This window comes from Hemitrygon akajei, chromosome 17 (assembly GCF_048418815.1).
Source record: "Hemitrygon akajei chromosome 17, sHemAka1.3, whole genome shotgun sequence".
Classification (NCBI taxonomy): domain Eukaryota; kingdom Metazoa; phylum Chordata; class Chondrichthyes; order Myliobatiformes; family Dasyatidae; genus Hemitrygon; species Hemitrygon akajei.
Genome location: NC_133140.1, coordinates 45445901 through 45458092, shown reverse-complemented (window position 1 = coordinate 45458092; position 12192 = coordinate 45445901). Strand labels below are relative to the sequence as shown.

General features: G+C 40.3%; 1 protein-coding gene across 1 annotated transcript in view; it reads left to right on the top strand.

Moving 5' to 3' along the window:
• The window catches only part of cyld (cylindromatosis (turban tumor syndrome)), a 77627-nt gene that overhangs the window by 41477 nt on the left and 23958 nt on the right, over positions 1 to 12192 (top strand). The window contains exons 12-14 of the mRNA XM_073070031.1: positions 481 to 547; positions 2841 to 2973; positions 6029 to 6137. Coding sequence (XP_072926132.1) covers positions 481 to 547; positions 2841 to 2973; positions 6029 to 6137 — 309 coding nt within the window. The remainder of the gene's footprint in view (positions 1 to 480; positions 548 to 2840; positions 2974 to 6028; positions 6138 to 12192) is intronic.

Sequence of the window (12192 nt, the reverse complement as noted above, 5' to 3'; positions counted from 1 at the left end):
TGAAAGATCATAGTGCAGCTAATTGAACTGCTGCCTGATTGCTGCAGTAAACTGCATTGAATCATGATCTCTGGTGCTGCCTGTGTGGAGCCTTCCTGTGATGGTGTGGATTTGTTTTCAGATGCTCTGACTTCTTCCCCTGTGCCAGAGATGTGTGGCTTGCTAGGTTAATTGTCCATTGTAAATTGGTCCTAGTGTAAGTGGAATAGGAACACATGAAGAATAGGTCAGAGGGAAAATTAGTGAGGAAATGGGATTACTCTGTGACCCATCATTAATGGTTCTCTCCTCTGTAGAAAGGAAATATGGAAGTTTACATGTGCAAGTGTTTTCGGAGTGTTTAGAACATTTGAGTGATGGCTGTTTGGGTAAATGCTGATACATACCTACTGAACATCTGAATCTAACTTAGTTAAATTCCAATTTCTATGTCTTCATATGTTTGACTACCTAACCTATGTTGCAACATGTATCTTGTAGATCCAGAAGAGTTTCTCAACATTTTGTTTCATCATATATTAAAGGTGGAACCTTTGTTAAAAATCAGGTATGCAAATTTTTATCACATTAGAGTTGTCTGCTTTGACACTCATTCACTCTGTTTAAGGTTTAAGCTGCATTTGATACAAAAGTTTGAGCAGTACTGTTCAGGCCTAAAGAGAATAATGTCAATTTGCTAAGGGCAGAAATTTTCTGTGCTTTGTGAAAGTAAGTGTAGTGGAAAATCTTGGTTATGCTCACTTAAAGATATCATCATATTGACTGAATTTTTCTCATCCAGTTCTTATATACAGATACATTTTATGACAAGTAAATATGATCTTGTTTGTAGTATTTTAAAATTTCTAAAGGAATCTGATGAAGTAAACACCATTAATCAATAGGCAAATGTAGCAATAAATCTGAAAGTCAAAAATTTCACCAGAAAAGGACCACACATTCTGGTTATTTCATTAAGTGTTATTATTGATATCCAGGGACAATATGGCGCCTTATACCTGTGTTCAGTCCTTTTATTCAGGAACCACTGATACTTGAAATTCAAAATGACAATTAAGCTAGAATTTTCCCACCTGATTGCAGTAGGATCAATCAGTAGTGTAACAGTAATCTGGAAATTCATGCAACTTCTCTGTCAGCGTTTTTTTTATTCCAACTATGATCACATATTATTTCTGAAAATACGTTAGGACAGATGCCAAGTGGGATGGAGTAATGGAAGATGGAATTTAATGCAGACAAGTATGAGAAAATGCAGGTCAAATTTTGTAACAACTTATTAGGGACTTTGATTTTATTGTTGTTGTGTGGCGACCCACTTTCTGCGCAGGCGAACCGGCTCACAAATAGCCAGCACGCGGGGGGAGACTTTGGTAATGCACCTCTGACGTCATTTCCGCCTGGAGAGGGTGGGCGCTAAGGATTAAATGCCAGCGCCGCGAAGTTTGAATAAACTAGTCCCCAAACGACTTACCGACTGCGTGTCATTGTTTCAGCGCTGTGTGTAGCACATCGCTACAGTTGCATGAATTCACTGGAGAGAAGTACTGGTAGACATGCAGCAGTCTCTATTTGACAAAATATGAGAGGAAGAGGGAGGGAGAGAGAGAACACCCAGGGGGTCTGCTTCACCCAATACTACACTACTATTTGCTGACAATCAAAGAAAAAGTCAGGACAATTCAAACAAATCCATATTTACATATTTACAATGCTTCCTTTGAACAACATGTAACAGTTTCAAATTTCATGGATCTTCCCACCAGTACAACCAAAATAAGTGATAACTACTGTTGTATTAATGCAATGAGATATTAATTGGGTTCATGCAAATGTAGACAATTAGTTAAGTGCCTGTCTCCTGGTCTGTCTGGTCTGCATTCTACTGTTCTGAGCTGCATTTTAAATTTAAACTAAAATGCATATTTGAATCTGAAGGCCAGTGGATGATGAAGACAGTTGAAGTTACTTGCTACATGTGCTAACCTCAAGACTTGGTCTAGCAATTGAAATAAGAGAAACCTGGGGGTGTAAGTCAATAGCTTCCTAAAAATGGAGATACAGGTTAATAAGATAGTGAAAATGGCATTTGAAATGCTTGCCTTCATAGGCTGAGTCGTTGAGTATAAGATGTCATGTTGTAGTTGTACAAAACACTGGTTAGATTACAAATAAACTCTTCTTGTGCTTCCAGCTGGGTACAGGTGTCGATTTTAACCGATGTTTCGATGACCAACTCCATCATCTTCATCAGGGATGATGCCTAGCATGTCTAGTCCAGTCTAGATGAAAGACTTGCTCTAAGTAAGAACTGGAATTTGATTGTAAACAAGGTGGGACAGCAGAAAGCTGATTGGTTGAGGGCTAGCCAATCAAGAGGGGTGGATGACGGGAGCATATGTGCCTAGGCATCATCTCTGATGAAGATGGCGGAGTTTGTCATTGAAACGTCGGTTAAAATTGATAACTCCTCCCTGGGCTGAGCATAACCAGTTAATGGTTTTATAGCTATCTTGCATCCCTCTTCTGCTGATGACATTGTACAGGCATTGTAGAAGTCAGTTGAGTAACTGTTGCTCTGTCTAACTTCATACATAATGCAGTTGAATTGTATCTTCACTTGAGACTCACAGTTACTGTGACCAGACCACTAAACCTGCAGATATAGTACAAACTAACAGTTATGCTCCTGTGGCATTCAGATTAGTTTAACTCAGCAGCAATTGCTATTTAGAGCAGCAGTCATCATAGTTTATTTTATGATTTAAATGGTAGGGTATGCAAAAAAGCATTTCTTTTTTTGTAGTGATCACTTTCTTTCTCTATTTGTTTCCTAATAGGTCAGCAGGGCAAAAAGTACAAGATTGTTTCTTCTACCAAATATTCATGGATAAAAATGAAGATGTTGGTGTTCCAACAATTCAGCAGTTGCTTGAATGGTCATTTATTAACAGTGATCTTAAGTTTGCTGAGGTAAAAAATATTAGACTAAACTGCCTGAATGTAAAAGTTCAGTTGTAATTTAAGATGCATATGGCATTGCTGGTAGTAAAATAAAATAACTGGGCTCGGAACGCACGCACGCACGCACGCACGCACGCACACACACACCCTTACGACTCAAACAAATTTTTATTTTACTTGTGCACAAGGAGAACAGTGTGGCCCTTGTCACCCACACTGTTCTGTAGCCAGGACAGAAAGCTGCTATTCTTATGCAGAATTGGCTTATTTGTTATGGAAATTGACCACTTGGTAAGTTGCCTATGTTTGAATTGTTTACTAGTAAAATCAATCGCCATTCACAATAAATTAAAAATCAATAGGAACTGCAAGATGACAATCGATGACACTGGTTAGTAAAGCTTTTGTCCCTTAGTTGTTGGGTGTGTTTCATATCCTGTTATTCCTACCTTGACTGTCTCCACACCCCTTTTGTATAAAAGAACGCTATGTTTTAGCAACACCTTTCTATAAAAGTCTCACAACAGAAGCCTCACTTATCTGACTTGAATACAGACTACTGCAGTCACTCCTGCTTTGAGGTGTCTCCAGTAATCTCATTTGACCACAACTGCCCCACGCTATCCTTGCCTGGATGCTGACTTTAACACTTGCCTTACTGCAGCTTCCACACATGGAAGTCAAAATATTCATCAGAGGAATTTCATCATGGGGTCTATCATGACATCAGCCATTTCCATCTTTCAGTTTTAGGTCTGTAACCCTACAGATACGTACAGTCTGCCTCAACTGTACTTTCAGGCTTTGAGTTTCAAATTCCTTCCAGCTTCTGGATGAAAATGGTTCTTCATCTCAGCTGGTTATCCTACCACATAACCCAACTTATAAGACCCTTCTGTTTTTGACCATTTTCCTGAGAAATATGTACTTTTCATTCATTGTCTTCATTTCCTGTGTTTATATTTGGAAGGCAAAGCTTATTCAGACTTCCATCATTATTAAAGCACACTGTCCCGATAACCTTGTCTTCATCTTCTACAATGCAGTCGTAACGTGACCAGAACTTTGTGCAGTACTCAATTTTAACTAGTACTATCTACAGTTCTATCCTAATCTATCCCTATCCACATGTTATCCTCATGTGCTTAGCCAAGACAAGTGTGCATGTTTTTGCCCTCATTATTAAACTGTCCTGCTATCTTTTAAGGATCTGCGGATTCCAATATCCTTTGTTCCTCTATTCCAACAATATCTTTGCACTTCTGCTTTGTTGCAGCTCTCTAAATTGATTGCCTTACAGTTAAGAGAGTCACAGAGCAGTACAGCATGGATACAGGCACTTAGGCGCAACACGTCTGTGCTGACCACAGGGCATGTGCAGCTAGTTACATTCAACCAATATCCCTCTTAAAGCCCTGCACCTCCATGTACCTATCCGAGTGCTTCTTAAGTGCCATTCTTGGATCTGCCTCAACCACTTCCTCTGGCAGCTTGTTCCATATACTCACCACCTTCTGTGTGGAAAAAGTTGCCCCTCAGTCCCTTTTTAAATTTTTCCCTTCTCACCCTAAATCCAGGCCCTTTAGTTTTGGTCTCCCCTACGTTTGGGAATCAAAGACTGTCACCATCCACCTTACCTATGGCTCTCTTAATTTCAAACATTTCTTTAAGTCGCCCCTCATTTTCCTACATTCCATTGAATAAAGACTTAGTCTGGCCAACATCTCCCCATAACTCAGGCCCTCAAGTCCTGTAAATCTTTTTTGCACTCTTCTAGTTTAATCCCATCTTTCCTATTACAAAGTGACCAAACTGTACATATTCCAGTGCAGCCTTGCCAATGACTTGTACAACTGCAACATAATGCCCAACTCCTGTACTCAATGCCCTGAATGTTGAAAGCCTTTCACCACCCTGTGCACCTGTGACACTACTTTCAGTGAACTATATGCTTGTGCTCTTTAGTCCTCCAGTTCCACTCCACTCCCTGGTGCTCTGCCATTCACAGTGTAACTCCTACACTGGTTTGGCATTCCTATGCATTACTCGTACATATCAGTATTGAAATCCATTTGCCACTCCTTGTCCCGCTTCCCTTACTGATGAAGGTCTTCCTGTAACTTAGGATAACCTTCCTCATTATCAACTGCGCCTTCTAATTTTGTGTCATCTTCAAACTTAGTGATCAAGCTTTGTACTTTCAAATCCAAATAATTTAAATAATGAATAATAAGGATCCCAATATTGGCCTTTCTGACACATCACTGCTCCCTGGCTTCCATTTCTGAGAACAATCTTCAACCACCACCCACTGCTTCCTACCTTTGAGCTAATTTTGAATCCATTTAACTAATTCACCTGGATTCCATGGGACCTAACCTTGCCGACCAGCCTAACATGCAGGAACTTGTCAAAGGCTTAGCTGAAGTTCAATTAGACAACAACTACTGCCCTACTCTTTGGTTACCTTTTCAAAAACAAACTGTAAGAGGCTCACCAAGCATATGACTTCCAAAGTCATGCAGATACCTCTTTATTAGACTGTCTATTCAAATGCTGGTATATCCTTTCCCTCAGAATTCCCTCCAGTAATCTCCTTACTGTTGATGTCAGACTGACCGGCCTATAGTTCCCCAGCTGGTTATGGTGCTACATCAAGGACCAAAGAGCCTGTACTGTTCTGTGTTCTAATGTGGTCAAGACTTAACTTCTTTATGAAACTTGTTATGTAGTACCTGTTTGAAATAGAATGTATTATGTGGAAAATCTTGTTTTATTTTCTTTGTGAATTGTAAGCAAAATTAGAGCAATGGTCTACACTTGGGTGAAATTTGAATTATGAAATTTTTCAGTGAGTGAAAAGACTGTACAGTAACCAAAATGAAGAAATTGAATATCTTGGGGGAGTGCTATACCACACTACCTTATCTTACTAGAGGGTGTGAAATTTTATTTGAATGTCATGATTACAATTTAATAAAATTAAAGTTTATTTTGAACATTTGACAGATTTTAATTCACTATGAATAATTAAAATCCTTGACAAGGTTGTATTTTCTTTAAGGCGCCTTCATGTCTCATAGTTCAGATGCCACGGTTTGGAAAAGATTTCAAAATGTTTAAGAAGATTTTTCCAACTTTGGAATTGGATATCACTGATTTATTAGAAGATAGTAAGTAACATCATATTTCTGTTTGCTTTTAGAACTCGTATTTTCTTCTGTTAATAAGAACTATGAAGAGCTGTTTTAGCTATTCTTGTTCATGTTTAAACTTGGGACTGCCTGCCCTCTTTGCTGTCTATTTGTCAGTTGGGACTCTTTGAATATAATTTTGAATGTCACTTAGATCACATTTCTTCCCCATTCTGATATTTGGTCTGAACAACAATATCTTAACCACATCTGCATGCTTTTATGCATTGAGTTGCTGCCACATAATCGACTGATTAGATATTTGTATTCACAAGCATGTGTACCTAATAAATTGGCTACTGAGTGTACGTCAGAAAGTTACGTTTTCACTAAAATGCTGAGAATGTCCCCCAAACTTTCAATTTATTCCTTCTTGAGCCAATTACTATATTTTAAAGTTGATTTTGTGACTGGCATTTCCAGTATGATCAAGATGCATTGATGCCTGCTTACCTGTTGTCTAACAGGTTTGAGATCAAGTTCACAAAAACTTTAGAGACCCCTTGGAGACAAAGATGAGAATTTTTGTCTCCTCGTTACTGGTTGCAGCTGCAGTATTATTAAAAGCCACTTGAGGGAGTAAAGCTTTACACGAAGCCCAATTAGACATTCCTTTATCATAGAATGATCTGTGAAAATTCTTATAGTTTCCCAGGGGGAGACCAATCAACTCGTCACATTGACGTCTGCTCATGTAGCGATCCCATTTGTCCCAATGCCCCACATATTTCACTGTAATCTATTCTTTCTCATATGCCCATCAACACTCCCCCCCCCCCCCCCGCAATTCTCCTGCCATCCACCTGTACGAGGGACAATTTGCAACAGTGAGCTCATCTGCCAGCACACCTTTGGGGTGTGGGAGCAAATCAGAGCACCCAGACGAAAGGCAGTCACAGAAAGAATGTGCCCTCAGCATGTGAGCATCTAAGGTCAGAATCAAGTCCCCAGATTCTGCAGCTGTGTGGCAAGAGCACTAACTACTCTATCAGTGTGTGACCTTTTTCAGTCATTTCTATGACTGCTCTGTGGTTACAAACATCTTGATTTAGAATATTATTTCCTCAGTTATTTTTTTTTAGATTGTTTTACTGGTAAGCTTCTGCTGAACATCTGACCATCACACTCTGCTGCCATCTCTTAAAGCAACAATCCTATGATCCATAATAATTTGAATCCATCCTTATTAAATAGTAATATGTAAAAAAAAAAGAACTGCATTGATTTAGCATCTGTGGGAGGACCAGTTTACCTTGTCAGAAAGTACATCATGGGTAAAGCCCTCCCAACTGTTGAGCACATTTATATAAAACGCTGTCAAAGAAAAGCAGCATCCATCATCAGAGATCCTCGCCACCTAGGGAATGCTCTTTTCTCCCTGCTGTCACCAGGTAGAAGGTACACATACCGCAGGACTCACACCACCAGATTTAAGAACAGTTTCTACCCCTCAATCATCAGGCACTTGAACAAAAGGGGATAACAACACTCATCTATTGAGATATTCCCACAACCAGTGATCTCACTTTAAGGACTCTTTAGCTTATTTCATTCTCTTGTTATTTATTTATATTTGCATTTGTCACGATTTGTTGTCTTCAATGCTCCTGCTCTTTCATTGATCCCGTTTACAGTTACCGTTCTATAGATTTGCTGAGTGCGTCTGCAGGAAAAAGAATCTCAGGGTTCTATGTGGTGACATCTATGTACTCTGATGAATTTTACTTTGAACTTTGAGTACCTGTTGGGTGTGGTAGATAAAAAGATAGTTTGATACTTGATGCTCTCTTCCCATCCCTAATGCAGGACCTCTGTATACTCCCCATACGTATATTAAAAACTGTCCCAAATGCTCTTTCTCCATTCAGTGGTCAAGGGCTGTAAGTTTCTAAGCATTGATGTGGATGTTACATTTCTTATAACATATAACAAATACAGCACAGAAACAGGCCATCTCGGCCCTTCTAGTCCGTGCAGAATGCTTACTCTCACCTAGTCCCACCGGCCCGCACTCAGCCCATAACCCTCCATTCCTTTCCTGTCCATATACCTATCCAATTTTTTTTAAATGACAATTCTTCAAGGAGTCTTTGAACACATCCTTTTATCTTCTAAACTATTGCTATGACTGAGTTCAGAATAGAACATCTGCTTTTGAGTTGCATTTTGGGCATGAGAAAGACATGGCTGGAAGAGATGACTGATTTGCTTCCAGTAAGTGCTGGGCTCGGGGAAGAGGTTTTATCAGTGAAGAGAAACTCAATTACATGAGTCACACAGCTAATACGGCTGCAAGATCAGGTGCACATGCTGGTTTCTGTAGGAAATGGCACATCAATTCGCTTTGTGAAGTTTTCCTACTACCTGCAAGACACACATCATGAGCGTGATGGAATACAGTCTGCTTATTTGGATGAGCGTAGCTCAGCGACACCCAGGATAAAGTGTATCCATAGCTGGCACCTATCCACCACTTTAGGCATTCACAATGCACTACGGCTACACTGGATACCATATACTGTACAAGGTGATAACGTGCTATTTGCCTCAAACCACTGCCATCAGGAAAGACAGATAGATAGATAGATACTTTATTCATCCCCATGGGGAAATTCAACTTTTTTTCCAATGTCCCATACACTTGTTGTAGCAAAACTAATTACATACAATACTTAACTCAGTAAAAAAATATGATATGCATCTAAATCACCATCTCAAAAAGCATTAATAATAGCTTTTAAAAAGTTCTTAAGTCCTGACGGTAGAATTGTAAAGCCTAATGGCATTGGGGAGTATTGACCTCTTCATCCTGTCTGAGGAGCATTGCATCGATAGTAACCTGTCACTGAAACTGCTTCTCTGTCTCTGGATAGTGCTATGTAGAGGATGTTCAGAGTTATCCATAATTGACCGTAGCCTACTCAGCGCCCTTCGCTCAGCTACCGATGTTAAACTCTCCAGTACTTTGCCCACGACAGAGCCCGCCTTCCTTACCAGCTTATTAAGATGTGAGGCGTCCCTCTTCTTAATGCTTCCTCCCCAACACGCCACCACAAAGAAGAGGGCGCTCTCCACAACTGACCTATAGAACATCTTCAGCATCTCACTACAGACATTGAATGACGCCAACCTTCTTAGGAAGTACATTCGACTCTGTGCCTTTCTGCACAAGGCATCTGTGTTGGCAGTCCAGTCAAGCTTCTCGTCTAACTGTACTCCCAGGTACTTGTAGGTCTTAACCTGCTCCACACATTCTCCATTAATGATCACTGGCTCCATATGAGGCCTAGATCTCCTAAAGTCCACCACCATCTCCTTGGTCTTGGTGATATTGAGACGCAGGTAGTTTGAGTTGCACCGTATCACAAAGTCCTGTATCAGTTTCCTATACTCCTCCTCCTGTCCATTCCTGACACACCCCACTATGGCCGTGTCATCAGTGAACTTCTGCACATGGCAGGACTCTGAGTTATATTGGAAGTCTGATGTGTACAGGGTGAACAGGACCGGAGAGAGTACGGTTCCCTGCGGCGCCCCTGTGCTGCTGACCACCGTGTCAGACCTACAGTCTCCCAACCGCACATACTGAGGTCTATCTGTCAAGTAGTCCACTATCCAATCCACCATGTGAGAGTCTACTCCCATCTCCGTTAGTTTGTGCCTTAAGATCTTGGGCTGGATGGTGTTAAAGGCACTAGAGAAGTCAAGGAATGTAATCCTCACAGCACAACTGACCCCCTCTAGGTGAGAGAGTGATTTGTGCAGCAAATACGTGATAGCATCCTCCACTCCCACCTTCTCCTTATATGCAAACTGAAGAGGATCCTGGGCGTGCCTGGTTTGTGGCCTCAGATTCTGTATTATCAGCCGCTCCAGTGAGCAATTGCATGGCAACACTAACACGTTCTCTGTTCCTCTCCTAGTCTCTCACTATCTTGATATGGAATAGAGGTTTACCTTCATGTGCACTGGGTCATGGAAGCTCCAAATTTAAGAAATTTTTCACCACTAACAGCTGCAGTGCCCAAAAAAGGCAGTTCAACACCACCTTCTCAAGAGCATTTAAACATGCACACTAAATTCTAGCTTTAGCGGAGGTTCCCAACCTGGGGTCCACGGACCCCTCGGTTAACGGTAGGGGTCCATGGCATAAAAAAGGTTGGGAACCCCTGGTTTAGAGGGTTTTGGGAATATTGAAAAGAAAGAAAATCCTGAAAGAACTAAAGGATCCATCTCTGTTGGTAAAACAAAATGCATTGTACAAGTAATCTAGAGAGACAAGAATGAAAGGGGTGCATATTTGAAGACAACCATTCTAATTCAGTATAACGAAGGTTTTGCAACAGATTTGGCCTGAGTTGTTGATGCTGTTGGAACCAGTGAAGAGCAATTACTTGCACAAAGCAGTAGATGATTTTCTTGACACAGTTTATTGTAGTTGAACATTAAACTTGTGTACAGTAAGAAACTTGTAATGTTTTCACTGTCAGGCCAGTTCACTCAGCACACCACACAGATGGCAGGTTACAGAATAAAAACAATCAAGATTAATGAAATGCAAGCCTTTGTACAAGGGGCAGGAACTAAATATAGGTTATGTAGCTTATATGCCTGGAATACTATGATAAATTCAGAACACCACTTCTTGGTTGTGATATACTGACCGTGGATGGAATCTGGCAAAGATTTATTGAAGTGATATCAGGATTTGAAGGCTTGAGTTACAAAGAGGTTTTAGCATCTGTAATTCTTGGAATGTAGAAATTGAACAGGTACTTTATTTGCACTTTTAAGATATTAAGGAAATAGTAGATCAGAAAATTAGAATTAGGAAAAAAAAATGTTCAGATTCGCTGTTCAACAAGGTTTTGGCTGACCTTTTCCCTCATTGATATTTTCTAGCTAACCCCATCCTTCAATTCCCTTAATGACCTGTAAGCTATTCATCTGTTTTGAATATACTGGGCCCCTGAGACTCCATAGTTCTCTTGAATGGACAATTTTCAAGATTCACCATTCTAGTGAGAATTTTCTCTTTTTAATCACAATTGATGCCGGGTTCTGGATGTCCTTATCAGGAGAGACACCATCCCATTATTTACATTGTCAAGTCCTGTAAGAATTTTGTACTTTTTAATAAATTCACCTCTTGTGCTCTCTGCAGTTTAAAATATCTTAATACTTAAATCTATACAAACCCACTAAGCAAGGAATTAGTCTGGTGAAGGTTTGCTGCACATGCTCAGTTCTAAGTGCTTTCCTTCGAAAGAGAAATTTGACCTGTGCACTAAATTCTAGATACAGTTCCATCAAATTCTTGTGTAAATGGAGTAGGGTATTATTGCTCTTGTGCTGAAATCCTCTTGCAATAAAGGTCTTATTTCATGGTCTTACTGGTGTTGAGTGCAAGCAACAACCTTGCACTCAGCTTCACTAAGTCCAAACAATTGTTTGTGGACTTCAGGAAGGGGAAGTCAATGGAGCACACACCAGTCCTTCATCGAGGGATCAGAAGTGCAAAGGTTGAGCAGTTTCAACTTCCTGGGTATCAACATCTCTGAGGATCTATCCTGGGCCCAACATTTTTATACAATTGCAAAGAAGGCACAACAGTGGCTATATTTCATTTAAGAGTTTGAGGAGAATTGGCATGTCACGTGTGACACTTGCAAATTTCTACAGATGCGCAGCTTTTCTTTATTGTAACTGGTTGCATCACAGTCTGGTATGAAGAGGCCACTGCACAGGATCAAGAAAAGCTGCAAAAAGATGTAAACTCAGCCAAATCTATCATGGGCACGAGCCTCCCAGCATCAAGGACACCTTCAAAAGGTGATACCTCAGAATTGTGACATCCATCATTGAGGACCCCAATCACCCAGGGCATGCCCTCTTCTCATTGCTATCATCAAGGAAGAGATACAGGAACCTAAAGACACATACTCACCATTTCAGGAACAGCTTCTTCCCCTCTACCGTCACATTTCTGAATGAAATATAAACCCATGAACACGACCTAGTATTTTTATGCACT